General features: G+C 45.0%; 1 protein-coding gene across 3 annotated transcripts in view; it reads right to left on the bottom strand.

The window, feature by feature from the left end:
* Nucleotides 1-378: 378 nt before the first annotated feature.
* The window catches only part of LOC135972691 (cytochrome P450 2H2-like), a 35,427-nt gene continuing 16,203 nt past the window's right edge, over nt 379-19,602 (bottom strand). Inside the window, exons 7-8 of one of the 3 annotated variants that reach the window (XM_065551593.1) lie at nt 7,789-7,816; nt 379-953 (exon numbers count right to left, since the gene is read on the bottom strand). In XM_065551593.1, coding sequence (XP_065407665.1) covers nt 836-953; nt 7,789-7,816 — 146 coding nt within the window. In that variant the 3' untranslated portion in view covers nt 379-835. Of the gene's footprint in view, nt 954-6,633; nt 6,879-7,788; nt 7,817-17,054; nt 17,739-18,357; nt 18,500-19,602 lie in introns of those variants that run through there. The other 2 variants (XM_065551594.1, XM_065551592.1) reach the window with 2 other exon arrangements.

Raw genomic sequence — 19,602 nt, 5'->3', positions numbered from 1 at the left:
CCGTTTAAAAGGTCACTGGCGCTCGTTACTGACTCGCTCAGACCTCAGCCAAACCAATATCCCCATTGTTATTGCTGCTTGCTGGGTGCTCCACAATCTCTGTGAGAGTAAGGGGGAGACCTTTATGGCGGGGTGGAAGGCTGAGGCAAATCGCCTGGCCGCTGATTATGCGCAGCCAGACACCAGGGTGATTAGATCACACGAGGAGGTGCTGCGCATCAGAGAAGCTTTGAAAACCAGTTTCATGACTGGCCAGGCTACGGTGTGAAAGTTCTGTTTGTTGAAAACCCGCCCCCTTGATTGACTCATTCCCTGTAAGCAAACCACCCTCCCCCCTTAAATCATAGCTTGCTTTTAAAGGAAATAAAGTCACTATCGTTTAAAAATCATGCATTCTTTATTAATTGATTATAAACATAGGGAGAGAACTGACAAGGTAATCTGGATGAGGTTTGGGAGGGGGATAGGAGGGAAGTAAAAGGCCACTGAAAAAATTCAATATAATGACAGTCTTTTGGTTGGGCTGTCCACTGGGGTGGAGTGGGAGGGTGCTCGGAGCCTCCCCCCCCCCCGCGTTCTTACACATCTGGGTGAGGAGGATTTGGAACATAGTGAGGGGGGAGGGAGTTTATACAGCAGCTGCAGCGGCAGTCTGTTATCCTGCTGCCGTTCCTGAAGCTCCACCAGACACCGGAGCGTGTCCGTTTGATCACGCAGCAGCCCCAGCGTTGCAGCCTGCCACCTCTCATCTCGAGCGTCCCTCATGACCTCACGTTCACTAGCATCTTTCCTGTATTTAGATACCGTGTCCTTCCACTAATTCAAATGAGCTCTTTCATTGCGGGTGCATTCCGTTATTTCTGAGAACATCTCGTCTCGCGTCCTCTTTCTCCGCCGCCTTATCTGAGATAACCTTCGGGACAGAGTAGAGAGGCTTGAAAAATTTGCAGCTGCTGGAGGGAGGGTTGAAAAAAAGGAGAGAAGTTTTTAAAATGATACATTTTACAGAACAATGCTTATACTCTTTCATGGTGAACAACACTATTCACATTACATAGCACATGTGATTTCAGTACAAGGTCGCATTTTCCATCTTAATATTGAGTGCCTGTGGCTTTGGTGTTAGAGATCACAGACGCAGGTCCGGGCAACAGAAATCAGCTTGCATGCGGCCATGGTAAGCCATTGCCTTTCGGCTTCTGCGCCCTCCTTTCCCACATACCAAGCAAAGCCCGTTGACTGGTGCGATTTTCCAGTTAACCTTCAGCAACAGAAAACAAACTAACCCCCTGCATCCAATTCTCTGGGATGATCGCTTTATCCCTCCCCCCACCGCGTGGCTGGTATCAGGGAAGATCCCTACAGAAACCAAACTAACCCCCCGCCCCTCTCTCCCGCCATGAATTGTCTGGGATGATCGCTGTACCCCTCCCCCTACCCCATGGCTGGTAACAGGGAAGATCCCTGCTAGCCAAACGTGAAAAGCTCAGGGCCAATTCCCCCCCACCACCACCCCCCCGCGCTTGGCTAACTGCAGGGAAGGATTTCTTTTCAGCCCCAAACAAACAGCCCAGTAGGAACGGCCACCTCTGTCCCCTTAATTAAATTCCCGTATTTCAACCAGGTTACCATGAGCTATATCACGCTCCTGAGGATTACACAGCGAGATAAAGAACGGATGTTGCTTGAATGCCAGCAAACACCGGGACCATACGCTGCCAGGCTTTGTCATGCAATGATACCAGATTACTTGCTACTAGCATGGCATGGTCAAGTGTCCTAACATGAAGGATGGAATAAGGCTGCACTGCCCAGAAACCTTGTGGCAAGGCTTTTGGAGTACCTCCAGAAGAGCTTCATGGAGATGTCCCTGGAGGATTTCCGCTCCATCCCCAGACACGTTAACAGACTTTTCCAGTAGTTGTACTGGCCGCGAATGCATCCCAAGTCCTCAGGGCAAAGTAATCATTAAAAAACGCTTGCTTTTAAAACAAGTTTTATATTTTAAAAGGTAAACTCATCTGAGGTCCCTTCCATGGGGTCATGGTCTTGGATACTGGCTTGGGAGTGTTGAAAGGGTACTTCAGTCAGGCTGAGAAAAAGATCCTGGCTGTTGGGGAGAACGGAGTGCTGGGTGCTCTCCGCAAGCTCGTCGTCCTCCTCCTCCTCTTCCCCGTCCACAGAATCTTCAGGTGTAGCTGATGAGATTATCCCAGCCTCGGAATCCACGGTCAGAGGTGGGGTAGTGGTGGCGGCCCCCCCCTAGAATTGCATGCAGCTCGGCGTAGAAGCGGCATGTCCACGGCTCTGACCCGGAGCGACCGTTTGCCTCCTTTATTTTTTGATAGGCTTGTCTGAGCTCCTTGACTTTCACGCGGCACTGATCTGAGTCCCTATTGTGGCCTCTCTCCATCATGCCCTTGGAGATTTTTTCAAAAGTTTTGGCATTTTGTCTTTTCGAATGAAGTTCTGCTAGCACTGAATCCTCTCCCCATATAGCGATCAGATCCAGTACCTCCCGTACGGTCCATGCTGTTTTTTTTTTCGATTATCGGCCTGCATGGTTACCTGTGCTGATGAGCTATCTGTGGTCACCCGTGCTCTCCACGCTGGGCAAACAGGAAATGAAATTCAAATGTTCGCAGGGCTTTTCCTGTCTACCTGGCCAGTGCATCTGAGTTCAGATTGCTGTCCAGAGCGGTCACAATGGTGCACTGTGGGATAGCTCCCGGAAGCCAATACCATTGAATTGCGGCCACACTAACCCTAATTCGAAATGACAATATCGATTTTGGCGCTACTCCGCTCATCGGGCTGGAGTACAGAAATCGATTTTAAGAGCCCTTTATTTCGAAATGAATGGCTTCGTTGTGTGGACAGGTGCAGGGTTAATTCAATTTAACGCTGCTAAATCCGAATTAAAGTCATAGTGTAGACCAGGCCTAAGTATATGCTGCCGAAAATACCCACATTTCCCTCTCATGGTCCTCACTAAACTAAGCAGAACCCACAATGAACAAAGGGTTATTTTTAATATTATTTCACTTGAGGCCCTCAGGTTCTTAAATTGGGGAAAGCCGACTGCTGCAGAGGAGCATGTGGATCGGACAGAGACTTCTCTTAGGGGAGAGTCTAATGATAGAGAATCTCCAGGTTATAGTCAGGAGCAGAGGATGGAGGGGGATAATGTAAGGGCCAGACCAGATGATAAACATTCACATAAAAAAGAATCTAACACATCAGAAAAGGGAAGACAATAAACAGTGACAAGTTTTTAAAGTGCTTGTACACAAATGCTAGAAGTCTAAATAATAAGATGGGTGAACTAGAGTGCCTTGTGATAAAGGAGGATATTGATATAATAGGCATCACAGAAACCTGGTGGACTGAGAGCAATCAATAGGACACAATCATTCTGGGGTTCAAAATATATCGGAAGGACAGAACAGGTCGTGCAAGGGAGGGGGGGAGTGGCACTATATGTTAAAGAAAATGTAGAATCAAATGAAGTAAAAATCTTAAGTGAATCCACGTGTTCCATAGAATCTCTATGGATAGTAATTCCATGCTCTAATAAGAATATAACATTAGGGATCTATTATAGACCATCTGACCAGGACAGTGATAGTGATGATGAAATGCTAAGGGAAATTAGAGAGGCTATCAAAATTAAGAACACAATAATAGTGGGGGATTTCAATTATCCCCATATTGACTGGGAGCATTTCACTTCAGGACGAAATGCAGAGATAAAATTTCTCGATACTTTAAATGACTGCTTTGTGGAGCAGCTGGTACGGGAACTCACAAGGGGAGAGGCAACTCTAGATTTAGTCCTGAGTGGAGCACAGGAGCTGGTCCAAGAGGTAACTATAACAGGACCGCTTGGAAATAGTGACCATAATACAATAGCATTCAACATTCCTGTGGTGGGAAGAACATCTCAATAGCCAAACACTCTGGCATTTAATTTCAAAAGGGGGAACTATGCAAAAATGAGGGGATTAGTTAAACAGAAGTTAAAAAGTACAGTGACTAAAGTGAAATCCCTGCAAGCTGCATGGGTGCTTTTTAAAGACACCATAATAGAGGCCCAACTTCAACGTATACCCCAAATTAAGAAACACAGTAAAAGAACTAAAAAAGAGCCACCGTGGCTTAACAACCATGTAAAAGAAGCACTGAGAGAGAAAAAGTGGAAGACAAATCCTTTAGAAAGGCAAATCCTTCCTTTAAAAAGTGGAAGACAAATCCTAGTGAGGCAAATAGAAAGGAGCATAAACGCTGCCAAATTAATTGCAAGAATGTAATAAGAAAAGCCAAAGAGGAGTTTGAAGAACGGCTAGCCAAAAACTCCAAAGGTAATAACAAAATGTTTTTTAAGTACATCAGAAGCAGGAAGCCTGCTAAACAACCAGTGGTGCCCCTTGATGATCAAGATACAAAAGGAGCGCTTAAAGACGATAAAGCCATTGCGGAGAAACTAAATGGATTCTTTGCTTCAGTCTTCATGGCTGAGGATGTTAGGGAGATTCCCAAACCTGAGCCGGCTTTTGTAGGTGACAAATCTCAGGAACTCTCACAGATTGAAGTGTCACTAAAGGAGGTTTTGGAATTAATTGATAAACTTAACATTAACAAGTCACCAGGACCAGATGGCATTCACACAAGAGTTCTGAAAGAACTCAAATGTGAGTTGCGGAACTATTAACTAAGGTTTGTAACGTCTCCTTTAAATCGGCTTCTGTACCCAATGACTGGAAGTTAGCTAATGTAACGCCAATATTTAAAAAGGGCTCTAGAGGTGATCCCGGCAATTACAGACCGGTAAGTCTAGCGTTGGTACTGAGCAAATTAGTCAAAACAATAGTTAAGAATAAAATTGTCAGACACATAGAAAACCATAAATTGTCGAGCAATAGTCAACATGGTTTCTGTAAAGGAAAATCGTGTCTTACTAATCTATTAGAGTTCTTTAAGGGGGTCAACAAACATGTGGACAAGGGGGATCCAGTGGACACAGTGTACTTAGATTTCCAGAAAGCCTTTGACAAGGTCCCTCACCAAAGGCTCTTAAGTAAATTAAGCTGCCATGGGATAAAAGGGAAGGTCCTTTCATGGATTGAGAACTGGTTAAAAGACAGGTAACAAAGGGTAGGAATTAATGGTAAATTCTCAGAATGGAGAGGGGTAACTAGTGGTGTTCCACAAGGGTCAGTCCTCGGACCAATCCTATTCAACTTATTTATAAATGATCTGGAGAAAGGGGTAAACAGTGAGGTGGCAAAGTTTGCAGATGATACTAAACTGCTCAAGATAGTTAAGACCAAAGCAGACTGTGACGAACTTCAAAAAGATCTCACAAAACTAAGTGATTGGGAAACAAAATGGCAAATGAAATTTAATGTGGATAAATGTAAAGTAATGCACATTGGAAAAAAGAACCCCAACTATACATATAATATGATGGGGACTAATTTAGCTACAACACGTCAGGAAAAAGATCTTGGCGTCATCGTGGATAGTTCTCTGAAGATGTCCACGCAGTGTGCAGAGGCGGTCAAAAAAGCAAACAGGATGTTAGGGATCATTAAAAAGGGGATAGAGAATAAGACTGAGAATATATTATTGACCTTATATAAATCGATGGTACGCCCACATCTCGAATACTGCGTACAGATGTGGTCTCCTCATCTCAAAAAAGATATACTGGCACTAGAAAAGGTTCAGAAAAGGGCAACTAAAATTATTAGGGGTTTGGAACAGGTCCCATATGAGGAGAGATTAAAAAAGCTAGGACTCTTCAGCTTGGAAAAGAGGAGACTAAGGGGGGATATGATAGAGGTATATAAAATCATGTGTGGTGTGGAGAAAGTGGTTAAGGAAAAGTTATTTACTTATTCCCATAATACAAGAACTAGGGGTCACCAAATGAAATTAATAGGCAGCAGGTTTAAAACAAATACAAGGAACAGCTTTCAGAGTAGCAGCCGTGTTAGTCTGTATCCGCAAAAAGAACAGGAGTACTTGTGGCACCTCAGAGACTAACAAATTTATTAGAGCATAAGCTTTCGTGTAGCCCACGAAAGCTTATGCTCTAATAAATTTGTTAGTCTCTAAGGTGCCACAAGTACTCCTGTTCTTTTTGCAAATACAAGGAAGTTCTTCTTCACGCAGCGCACAGTCAACTTGTGGAACTCCTTACCTGAGGAGGCTGTGAAAGCTAGGACTATAACAGCGTTTAAAAGAGAACTGGATAAATTCATGGTGGTTAAGTCCATTAATGGCTATTAGCCAGGATGGGTAAGGAATTGTGTCCCTAGCCTCTGTTTGTCAGAGGATGGAGAAGGATGGCAGGAGAGAATCACTTGATCATTGCCTCTTGGTCCACTCCCTCTGGGGCACCTGGCATTGGCCACTGTCGGTAGACAGGATCCTGGGCTAGATGGACCTTTGGTCTGACCCGGTACGGCTGTTCTTATGTTCTTATGTTATGTTCTTATGTACAAACACCTAGGGAATGGAGGTTGTTTGTAACTCTGAAACGTTCATAACTCTGAACAGAACTTTATGGTTGTTCTTTCAAAAGTTTACAACTGAACATTGACTTAATACAGCTTTGAAACTTTAGTATACAAAAGAAAAATACTGCTTTCCCTTTTATTTGGCAGTTTACATTTAACACAGTACTGTACTGTAGTTGCTTCGTCTTTTTTCTTTTTTGGTCTCTGCTGCTGCCTGATTACATACTTCTGGTCCCAAATGAGGTGTGTGGTGAGTTCATAACACTGGTGTTCGAAACTCTGAAGTTCTGCTCTATGGGAACATGATGTCCTTTTCATAGAGTCATTTATCTGACCAAGGTGTTTCTCCACCGACTGTTTATAAAAATAAAATACTCAGATCATCTTAAATGCAAAACTCAAATGCAATAGGTCCCAGCAGGAGACTGACCACTGTACCTTCCACAGTTTGCCTCCAGATGGCATTGCTATCATCTACTTTAATGAGATCATGTCCCAGGCAGGAGCCAGCAGATACCTTCCCACATCTTAACCCTTCTCAGTAACTTGACATCATCCCACACTATCTGTGTTAGCAGAGTTGTTGTTGCTGTGTTGGTCCCAGGATATTAGACACACAAGGTGGGTGAGGTAAATAAATAGAAGTAAAAGATAATGAGACAATAAATGATATTACCTCACCTATCTTGTCTCTACTTTTTTGTATGTCACAGGTTGGGCTCTGTAACTAATAGAACAAAACTGAAGTTATTTTTTTCATGTACATCACCTCAGGATGATTTATACTGCTCCACAAAACACTTAGCTCAGAGTTAGTTTAATTAGAGGCATTCTTTATCAATGCAACTGGTAAAAATCAAGGAATTCATCAGTTGCAACATTAACATCCACACCCAGAGAAATTCAAATGCTTTAAGCCCCAAGAAACAGAACAACAGAATAGGATCACGCAACAGGATGCAGTATTGTATATAAAACCAAAAGGAAGACACTGTTTTCACCCCAAGGAATTTACAATATAATGGCCAGGCCCCTTGGCCTCATTCATGTGAACAGTGACAGTAAAGTCAATGGCTCTACTCCAATGAATAAGCTGCACAGACCATAGCTCTAAAAGGACAGACCAAACAAACAGGCATCAAAAATTGCGGCCTGTGCCCACACCCACGGGTCAAACAATGACCAGCTTCTTAAAGGGAAGCCCAGCCTGCTAATTCCCTGCAATATTTTGCAGCCACAGCTTCAGCAAAATATGTAAACTAACCTGGTTACAGTCATGCTCCAATTCTCGCCTGTAAAAAAAAAAAAAAAAGATGGCGACACTGAGCAGTGCTCCAAAGCCCTGCAGAAATGCTCGTGTAACCCCAGATTTAAGTGGGTTTGAACAAGTTGCCATGTCATGGCGCCCCTGAGTGAACACAGGGCAGCCCTGCAACCCAGTTCCATTTCCCCCTTCAAGAGGCTCCTGAGATAAACTCCACACAGACTTTACCCTGCTGTTATTGCCCTCTCCCAGGGTCTAATTTACTGGCAGAAAACAAAAAACTCAGTCGCAGGGCTTCTCATCTCCCCCCAGTCTGCTCTCTGCAGGAATTCCCTGCAGTCTCAGCCCCAGGACCCTCTGCTGGAGCCTACTCACTATTAGTAGCCTCTGATCTCCCTCAACAACCACCCACCCCTTCCTGCTGCTCTTTGTAGGGGATCCAGGGGACCCCTGTTCAGGTGTGCTTCCTTAATAATCAGGGTTGGCTGACCCCAGGCCTCTAGCCCGCAAAGGGCAAGCCACCCCGTCACAGTGGGCTACATATTGCTGAGAAAATAACTTTTTTTTTGCTCATGGGGCTAAATTCCTGTAGGTTTAAACAGGGCCGGCTCTAGGCACCAGCAGCCTAAGCATGTGCTTGGGGTGGCACGGCATTCCGGCCCTTTGGGGCGGCACCTTTGCTTCAGCGGCGGCGGCACTCCGGTTTTTTTTTTTTTTAATTTTTGCTTGGGGCGGCAAGAAAACGAGAGCCGGCCTTGGGTTTAAAGCCAGCAATCACAAGGCTGTTCCATGCATTTCCACAGAACAACCAGCTGGTGTTTCATGTCGATGACGTGGTGAGAAGCACATTAGACTTACTTCTCATGGGAATGGGGACAACCAGCCCCACCCTGAAATATGGACTCCTGATCCTCCTGAAATACCCAGGGACTGAAGGTTAACACACACACGCACTTGGCACACACACCTAATTGTAAGTGTTGTGGAGATGTGGGTATTGCATGGCACAAGGGATCATCTCCAGAGCAGTGTTCAGGGAGAAGGGACGTGTGTGTTTGGGCAAGAGAAGCCTGCACTGGCACTACCTGAGCTGTTCCTGCTCTGTAGATAACAGGTACCTTCACATTGTAGGGCTGGCAGACCGGCACCTTCACCTCAAATAAAGCCAAAGTCGTTTCATCTTTGGATTTAATCAGCTTGTAGGTGTCAGGATCATGAAAGGGTCTGAATCAAAGCTCTGCCGATGCTGGAGGCTATTCAAATTGCAGCAAATTCCCACATCATGGGCTTTCTTCAAGCTCAAATTGATGTTTGGCTTTGAGAAAGGTGCTTTACGACTGTCTTGCTTTACAGTTTATGTGCACGGGCAATGACATCACATTGTGCTCTATTCTGTAATATAACCAGGCATGAGTCATATCACTGCCCCGTAATTGCATTGTTGGCACTTTGTTCTAGGTATCATAGATAGTAGCTTCTAGAACATAAAATTAGCCAGGTTTGTACTATTGCCTGTCTGCATCTGCCTAAGCAGATATTGTGTAGACAAAGTGGCAAAAATTTGGGCAATTTGCTTGGAAGCACATTCTTTACAAATTGTCTTAAATGTCATTCATTTAATGACAAAGAAAATTCATTAAGAGGTTGACCGTGTGATTGGCCAAACGCAAATTCCTTGCATAGCAAATCAAAGCCACATACACTGCGTGGACACCATGGTACATGAGATTGAGGTTCATCTCTGTCGTCCCCCTGAACGTTCCACGTGCTGCAGTGAGAAACACCCAATTCATACAATACATTATCCCCAAGGTCAGTTCTTCTTATTCTGGTAGTAACTAGGCACCTGTCATGGGTCAGGTACCCATTGTGCTAGGTGCTGTACAATCATATAACAAAGAGAAGCACCTGGCTGAGAAGAATTTACAGTCTGAATGTCTACACTACAGAGCCAATGTGGGCATAGCTATGCTAGCAGAGTTCCTGATGGAGACACAGTGTATACTGACCGAAGGAATTCTTCTGGCACCAGAGTTGTATCTACACTGCACGAGATTAGATAAACCAGCATAGTTGCATCTGCACTGGAAGTTTCGCTGGCATCATTGTGCCAACTAGGGCATGTGATTTTTTTCACATGTCTGGCCAACATAGCTATGCCAGCATAATTAATTTTGTAATGTAGACAAGTCTCAATCTCACTGGGCAGCAAGGGGACACCCCCCCACCACCCACAGCAGCCCAGCCATGGCAGGCAGCGTGGGAAGGCAGGGGGACCCCCCCTCAGCAGCCCAGCCAAGGTGGGTGGCAGGGGACCCTGCAGCAGCCCAGCCATGGTGGGTGGCAGGGGACCCTGCAGCAGCCCAGCCATGGTAGGGGAGGACCGAGGGACCCCCCACAGCAGCCCAGCCACGGCATGTGGCAGGAACCCCCCACCAACAGCCCAGCCATGGCAGGTGGTGGGGGAGGGCAGGGGGACCCCACAGCAGCCTAGCCACTGTGAGTGCTGGACCCTCCTCCCTCCCCGTTTTGTGAAGGATATTTTTAGTCAAAATCATGGACGTCTGTGAATTTTTGTTTATTGCCCATGATCTGTCCATGATTTTTATTAAAAATATCAGTGACAAAATCTGAGTCTTAGTTAGCAGTGGTTCACATTCAAGCTGGAAGGGCATATCCAGTGTGGTCCTGCAGGGATCAGTTCAGGGTCCAGTTCTGTTCAATATCTTCATCAGTGATTTAGATAATGGCATAGAGAGTACACTTATAAAGTTTGCGGATGATACCAAGCTCGGAGGGGTTGCGAGTGCTTTGGAGGATGGGATTACAATTCAAAATGACCTGGACAAACTGGCGAAACAGTCTGAAGTAAACACGATAAAATTCAATAAGGACAAATGCAAAGTACTCCACTTAGGAAGGAACAATCGGTTGCACGCATACAAAATGGGAAATGACTGCCTAGGAAGGAGTACTGCGGAAAGGGATCTGGGGGTCATAGATCACAAGCTAAATATGAGTCAACAGTGTAACACTGTTGCAAAAAAAGCAAACAACATTCTGGGATGTATTAGCAGGAGTGTTGTAAGCAAGACACGAGAAGTAATTCTTCTGCTCTACTCCACGCTGATTAGGCCACAACTGGAGTATTGTGTCCAGTTCTGGGCACCACATTTCAGGAAAGTAGTGGACAAATTGAAGAAAGTCCAGAGATGGTCCAGAGAAGAGCAACAAAAATTATTAAAGGTCTAGAAAACATGACTTATGAGGGAAGACTGAAAAAATTGGGTTTGTTTAGTCTGGAGAAGAGAAGACTAAGGGGGGACATGATAATAGGTTTCAAGTACATAAAAGGTTGTTACAAGGAGGAGGGAGAAAAATTGTTCTCTTTAACCTCTGAGGATAGGACAAGAAGCAATGGGGTCTCCACAAAGGTAAGTTGCTCAGGTTTTGGCTTCAGCCCCAGATGGCAGGACTTCAGATTTCTGCCCTGGGCCCCAGCGAGTCTAACACTGGCCCTGCTTTGCGGCCCCCTGAAACCTGGTCATGGTCCCCTCGAGGGCCACGGACCTCTGTTTGAGAACCACTAACCTATCAGATAAAAGCCTGTGCATACACAGATAGATAAAGAGATGTTTTTTATTTAGAGGGTTATATTTAGTTAAGTATAGTTAATAGTAAGTTATAGTGTGTGTGTTCGAATCTTTTTTTTTTTTTTTTTAGTATATATATTCTTCATATATTTAATGTGTAAGCAGGGTCTGAATGAATTCTTCCCTGACAGCGAGCTGGAAGGGGGAGAGACTTCAAGAGAAAACTGTATTTACATGAACACATCTACTCTGCTTAGATATTCAGTAGATAAAGCGGTGTTGCTCAAAGTAATCAACTTTGGCTGGCGTTGGGTTACAAATTACTTTCGTACTGAATGCAAAGGTAGTGAAATGCTATTACAAATGTTGTTGTCATTATTGTATGAATAAAGGGGAACAGAATTGTGCTTAACCTGTCCCAAATGAGTGGGACATCCTCAGCTGAAAGGACCTTGTTAAGCCAGGGGCTCAAGTAAAAGGGGTGGGGATAGGTGCCCCAGCCAGGGAATGTGGACTCTCCCCAAGGGTCTGTGGTCTAGGTTTAACCTGTTTCTCCTCACTGTTCAAAGACAGAGCTAAATAGGCTTCATTAGGAGCTGCTTTGTTATTTTAAATGCTCGATTAGAGCTGAAATCAGTTGTGGTGGGACTATGTTTCTGCCCAGCCTGCTAAGAGCTAAAAATCATGAACAGACTTTTTAGTGTGTATATATATATGTATATATACTTTAAAAAAAAAAAGAGTTGGTAGATGTGATTGCAGAGCCATTGGCCATTATCTTTGAAAACTCATGGCGATTGGGGGAGATCCCGGATGACTGGAAAAAGGCTAATGTAGTCCCCATCTTTAAAAAAGGGAAGAAGGAGGATCCAGGGAACTACAGGCCAGTCAGCCTCACCTCAGGCCCTGGAAAAATCATGGAGCAGGTCCTCAAGAAATGAATTCTGAAGCACTTAGAGGAGAGGAAAGTTATCAGGAACAGTCAGCATGGATTCACCAAGGGCAAGTCATGTCTGACTAACCTAATTGCCTTCTATGAGGAGATAACTGGGTCTGTGGATGACAGGAAAGCAGCGGATTTGTTATTCCTTGACTTTAGCAAAACTTTTGATACGGTCTCCCACAGTATTCTTGCCGGCAAGTTAAAGAAGTATGGGCTGGATGAATGGACTATAAGGTGGATAGAAAACTGGCTAGATCGTCAGGCTCAACGGGTAGTGATCAATGGCTCCATGTCTAGTTGGTAGTCGGTATCAAGTGGAGTGCCCCAAGGCTTGATCCTGGGGCCAGTTTTGTTCAATATCTTCATTAATGATCTGGAGGATGGCGTGGACTGCACTATCAGCAAGTTTGCAGATGACACTAAATTGGGAGGAGTGGTAGATACACTGGAGGGTAGGGATAGGATATAGAGGGACCTAGACAAATTAAAGGATTGGGCCAAAAGAAACCTGATGAGGTTTAACAAGGACAAATGCAGAGTCCTGCACTTAGGACGGAAGAATCCCATTCACTGTTACAGACTAGGGACAGAATGGCTAGGCAGCAGTTCTGCAGAAAAGGACCTAGGGGTTACAGTGGACGAGAAGCTGGATATGAGTCAACAGTGTGCCCTTGTTGCCAAGAAGGCTAATGGCATTTTGGGCTGTATAACTAGGGGCATTGCTAGCAGACGTGATTGTTACCCTCTATTCGACATTGGTGAGGCCTCATCTGGAGTACTGTGTCCAGTTTTGGGCCCTACACTACAAGAAGGATGTGGAAAAATTGGAAAGAGTCCAACGTAGGGCAACAAAAATAATTAGGGGGCTGGAGCACATGACTTATGAGGAGAGGCTGAGGAAACTGGGATTGTTTAGTCTGCAGAAGAGAAGAATGAGGGGGGATTTGATAGCTGCTTTCAACTACCTGAAAGGGGGTTCCAAAGAGGATGGATCTAGACTGTTCTCAGTGGTACCAGATGACAGAACAAGGGGTCTCAAGTTGCAGTGGGGGAGGTTTAAGTTGAATATTAGGAAAAACTTTTTCACTAGGATGGTGGTGAAGCACTGGAATGGGTTACCTAGGGAGGTGGTGGAATCTCCTTCCTTAGAGGTTTTTAAGGTCAGGCTTGACAAAGCCCTGGCTGGGATGATTTAGTTGGGAATTGGTCCTGCTTTGAGCAGGGAGTTAGACTAGATGACCTCCTGAGGTCCCTTCCAATCTGATATTCTATGATTCTATGACTGACATGCAAAGGTCACAGCAGATAAGAAGGTGACTGACAGGTCAGTGGGAGCAGCAGGAGGCCATCAGGAGCAGCCAGTGGAAGCAGTGAGCCGGCAGCAGCGGCCGGTGGGACCCTGGCCAGTGTAGTGACGAGCCGGCAGCCGGCATGAGCGGCCAGCCGGGGCAAACACTCAGATGGCGGAGCAAGCAAGGTGCCTTCTTCCCTGGGTGGGAGGTGAACTCACAGAGATGTACCTCTGAACCCTGGGTCCTCACTGACCAAGGACAACCCACTTAGAGTGGGGTCTGGTGAGGGAGCAGAAATGGGTACAGTAAAGGAACTTTTGGTTGTAGGATTCAAGAACATGAGATGGAAGGCACTGCCCCACACACTCTGGGTGAGTGTCCTGCTCACAGTTTTATGTTTATGAATCCTGCTTGTGGCACTTTCCCTAATTAAGGTTGGGTGACTTCTCGCCTTTCATTAAAAGTTTCTTTTCTACACTCAGACTCTGTGCTTACGAGTGGGGAAGTATTGCCTCTCAGAGGCGGTGTGTAATTTTCCCAAGTTACTGGGTGGGGGCTCGAACCAGTTCTGTGTTGTATTGTTGAAAAGGAACCTCTAGATATTGAACTTGGCCCTGGTTGCTGCTGGCTCCACCTGGCAGAAGGGTTAAAATGTTATTCTAGGTAGGTGGAATCCAGGTCTCTTTGTACCAGTTTAAATAGAATCCCTGTTATATTATTCTTTTTTCAGACAGTTCTACTATCCTGCCTACCATTAAACAACCTTTTATCACAGTGTAATTCCCGCCCGTCTCAGTTCTCACCTGCTGAGTAAATTATACCACCGCTGTGATGGACCATTGCTAAATCCTGGTCAGTGGTTTGGGGATAGGGTGCCCTTTGGATGTATTTCAAACTATAACAAGAAACCTACTCAGAGGTCAGTTTACACAAGGCAGGGGTGTCGGTGTCAGCGCCCCCTGTACTGGGAGGAGCAGGCACAAGCTAAAGGGGATGAGCTGTTGAGTGGGGGCAGCAGGGGCTCTTGGGGAGAGAATGAGGGGCTAAGGGGGGCAGCAGGATCTCTTGGGAAAGCAGAAGTTGAAATGTGGGGTTAGGCTTGGGCCAGGGACTGAACTTAGAGGGTTGAGGTGCTGGAGGGGGCAGGCCCAGGCTATAGGGGTTGATTGGGGGTGGCTAACGGGAAGCAGAACAATGAGGGAGACTCCACCAAACCCCACTCACCTCCAGGCTTCCCTGGGCCAGTTTTAGGGCAGGTCAATAAAGTGGATGCCCTGGGCACCAATTTCTGGGGGTGGTGGCACCATACCTCTGTGCTGCTCAGCTGTTGTTTTTTTCCCTCACCACAGCTGCTCTGAGTAGGGTGACCAGACATCCTGATTTCATTGGGACTGTCCCAATATTAGGGGCTTTGTCTTCTATAGGATCTTATTACGCCCCACACCTATGCTATCTGGTTACCCCAGCTCCGAGGAGAGTGCTGAAAACCTTTTCTGCCTTGATTGGCAAAACACCCAGTCCCAGTCCCGTGCAACCTCCCAGCATTCCTCCGAAGCCATAGCCACGCCCACCCCAAACACCCCAGGGGTCCAATAATCCTCAGGCCCCCTCCTGCCCAGACACCACATCTGCAGTTACATCTCGCTCCCCACAAGACTCCCCTCCCCCCCCCGCCCACACCCTTCTGAGGGAAACAAGGAGTCAGGTCCTGCCTCCCACTGTTTGAAGGGATCCTGTGAGAGAAATCTGTGCCACGCATGGAGCTGCATAAATCCTGGCAGCTGTGCAGGGGTGGGGGATGACTGATGAGGAAAAGCAAAGAGAAGGGATTCCTCAAAGGAAGGGGCAACAATAAGAGATTGGAAGCGGGAGAGAGAGGGCACTTGATGAATGAGGGTGCAGGGAATGTTCCTCCAGGGATAGAGTAGAAGGCATGAAGCCGACAGCTGTGGAAGGAGGAGTGATGGGAGAGGACAGAGAAGCTAGTAGGAAGGGAGGTTCTAACCTATCTCCTAAGGGTGATGTATGTACGAGGCCCCATGGTGTAAGAGTCTCTAAACATAGGGTAACACATCACGCTCATCATCCACCTTTCCATCTTCCCGTACCCTGTGTGTGTAATGTAAGTGAGGTTTTTTCCTTGCATTAATCCTGTCAGAAGGGGTCCACTTCATGAGTCATCTCCCTCCAAAGTGCTCTGTTCAGTGCCATATCCTCTATCACACCCCATGCTAACATGCCTTCCTTTAGGACATCCCATGATTTCTTGGATCAGCTTCTTCTCTTTTCCCGTCAATCTTGATCTCTTGAACTCTCTTACCCATGTAGTTGTCAGGACCGACCCATCTGAGCCTGAACTCCCTCATTTTTTCATTCATGGATGTTACTTTGAGCATGTCTAACATACACATTCCTCGGGTGGTCTTTCTCACTTAGACCACTCATCCAGCTCAACATTTACATTTCTGGGGAATGGATCATTTGCTCATGTTTCTTCTTTGTTGCCCAACACTCACTGCCATACAGTAAACGTCGATGAACCAGTTTTATAGACCTTCTCTTTTAATCTTACTGGTATCTTCCAATTGCATGCTATGCCACTTATCTCTCTCCATTTGAGCGCCATTTGAGTTCTACATGTCATAAAACTGGGTTAAATAGTGACACTAAATAAATACTAGCAGTTGAAAGCCTGTGCTGTCGCACAGGAATAATTCCTAATGTCTAAGCCAAAAATGTCTGAGAACTTAAAAACTGCACTGTAACAGGCAGCACATCCAAATGATGACTGAAAGTAGAGATACTCTAAACATCAAGAGCTCTCAGCCATGCTTGTAGCTGTTTCCTTCACTTCACACTGACTCTACAGACATCCTCGGCGTGGATGTGATGTTTGGGGTTATTGTGGATGCTGGTTATGTTGCTGTGTTGATTTGTGTGTGGTTGTGTTGTGCTGGGAGAGCTATGTGGATTTGCACAGTGGGCATCTGGGCCTATGGGTGTGTCAGCTAGTCCAAGTAATCCACCCTCTATGCAGTCTTCCTCATACAACCAATTAATTTGTTGCATGCAAGTTAGCTGTAGAATAAAGGTGGTGACTGGTTGACTTTCCCTGGATATCACAATGGTCTAGGACTCTAGGACTCTTGGCAGGGCCTAAATACACGCCTTACTGAACTCATGGGAGTAATTCATAAATTCAAAATGGCTGCGAACTTAAAAACTGGATGGTAACAAAGTTTGATTATTCTACCGGGTGATATTCTGAACAAAAGGAGCTCAACCACGCTTGTTGTCACTTCCCTCCCTTCCCACTGACTCAGCAGACATTTTAGGTTTCAGAGTGACACACAGAATGACATTCTTGGAATCTTATTTTATAGATTTAAGACTCCAGAGGTGAGTTACAAAAATTATAGAAAGAATCTTTATGAAGAGTAAAAGATTAATCCTACTGAATTTATTTGAACCTTAGGTAAAGTGGGGAGTGCGAACGCCAGTTCAGTCCCCTGCCACAGAAACTCTCCCCACCGAAGCAGAACGTCATCGTCATAATTCACTATCATTGTCTGAACAAACCCAAAGTGCTGGACATTGTTACTAGCTCCTTGTGAACAGAGCAGCCTTTACAGCTGTCAAAGAAGCTTTCATGGTTGTCAACTACACCACAAATGAACTAAAAACAGCTTATGTTGAGAATAGATTCACACCTGAGCCCATTTGAGAACACTGCAGGATTATTGTACATGCCATTAGAGTCAATTATGTAGTTATTTTATGGTATAACACTTAATGTTGTTAAATCCTAGTTACTTAAAAAGTTGACTAATTTGTCTGTTCATTTCCTGGCAATTAGTTAATTTCTGTCACTGTATTAAGGAGTTCAAGATCACAGACAATCAAATTAATCACCTCAGGAAATGGAGGTGACTTTTCAAGGTATTTACCGAGGAATAACAATGAGCTGGTAGGACATTGGGGCATTTGAGGTTAATGTCATTGGAGTTATATCAATATCCTTGGGGTCAATGAGAGGCTTCAAGGTAAAGTTCTGCAAAATCGTTGTCAGTAGCAAAAATAGCTGCATCCGAGCCAGACCCTCTCCCACGCAACTCCGTTTCCCTGCAATGAAAAAGGAATATTGAAGAGATGCTGGAGATCTTTCTTTGCAGCATTTTACATGCTGTTTCTATGGACGGAGAATAATGGAAGTCACTCCAAGTTCAGGATGGTAGGAAAGCATTTGGGGCTTAAGAAGCCATTCAAAGATTGTTTTAAGGTTTGAGTTCCATATATAAAGTGGTCTTTTTAAATCTAGTTTGTGGAGAGGGTTGGGAAGATTTGAGGAATAGCTTATGCACTTCTCAAGTTGGCTTATAAGTGTTAAGGGGCAAGTAATGTGGTGGTTATTGTGTAACAAGTAAGGAGGTGTGGGCAGGCTCATGAGAAGGTGGATGAAGGAATAATTGATCATGCATTCATTTACACCAGACAGACACCAGAAAAGCATGAAGTTACCAAGCAGAGCAAAGAGAGGAGTATGTGTAGTGCGTCTGAAAAGTCACTTCAGACAGCTAGCAGGAAGTTACACGGCTTAAAGACTGATAGATGTTTTACTAGCGTGAGAGACTCTTCTTCATGGACCACCTGAAAACCCTCTGCAGACAATGTGAGCCAGTAGAGTCATCAAGGCAAAGCTAGAAGACAGTCTGAGATTTGAAATAAACATGGATAACTTTACCTATAGAAAAAGGCATGAAGAAGTCACTGTTCTTGAAGGCACCATTTTCATCCAAGAAATGCCCTGGGTTAAATTGCTCAGGCTTTGGAAATTCCTTGCTGTCATATAGGACTGACTGCAGTACAGGGAATATAGTGGTGCCCTAAATTAGTAAACATATAAACAGAGTTAAAGTGGATACTATCCAAAGCAGAGAAACCTTCAAAATTCAGAGCTGGACAGTGGGACCCATCTTGATTTTTCTTTATTTCCTTGCAGCTCCTGAACTTCATGTTTTCATCCAGAAGTAGAAATGTTAAAATTCCATGAGAAGAGCTAATCCCACTGAAGTCTCATCCACAGGGAAATCCTGAAATCTCTTCAGAGAGGTTGTTCCTATCTGATCACTATCCTGAATTCAACATCAAAAAGTATGGGGAGAGTTTGGCTAAGATCTAGAAGTTTCACTTGCACCTCTGAGCTGATGCTCTGAAGCATTTGAGGTTTCCTGGTCAAGATACCGTATTCATCACACCAACAGTTTCCCCATATTCATAATTAAGCTAAAAGCCCCATGCAATTTTACAGTGAAACTCAGTCAGCAACCCCGCCCCTGAGTATGGTGAGTTCTGGTGCATTTTAACACCTCAACCGGTGCAGAGTTTGGTGGAGATTAGAACTGGGTAAAATTTATCCACCAGAAATGCAGTTTCAGATGATACAAAACTATTTTCAAATTTGACCCAATTAGTTTTATCTGGGGAAAAGTTATTTGCTTCAGAAAACACATATGAGTCAGGGTGTGTGTCTCCCTATAACTTTTAGGCCTGAAGCTAAGGTACTTGGGAAGTGAGAGATGCAAGTTTGAATCCCCAATTTACAGCAGCAATTTGAACTCAGATCTTCCCCCCATCCAAAATGCGGATTTTAACCTCCAAGCTCTCAGATATTCCAGGATAGGCTCCTTTCAATCTGTCCTTATGAAGCTGTTCCACTTTTTATTAACATTTAAATATCCACTGACCAGTGAGAATGACTCTATAGCCTGGTGAGAAAGGCACTCATCTGGGAGGCAGGATATGTGGATTCAAATCCCTCCTCTGAATCAAGCAGAGGGAAGATTTCAATCCATATTTCTTACCTCCCAGGTTTTTGGCCTAATGGGGGTGGGGGGAGGGGGCGGGAGAGGGGGAAGAGCTGCGCTTGAGTCCCTGCTTCACTGAATATTTAAGTATTGATACAAAACAGAATAGCTTCAGCAAATGA

The sequence above is a fragment of the Chrysemys picta genome, chromosome 7 (assembly GCF_011386835.1).
Source record: "Chrysemys picta bellii isolate R12L10 chromosome 7, ASM1138683v2, whole genome shotgun sequence".
NCBI lineage: Eukaryota > Metazoa > Chordata > Testudines > Emydidae > Chrysemys > Chrysemys picta.
Note: the sequence above shows the minus strand (reverse complement) of the source record. Positions and strands in the feature narration are given on the sequence as shown.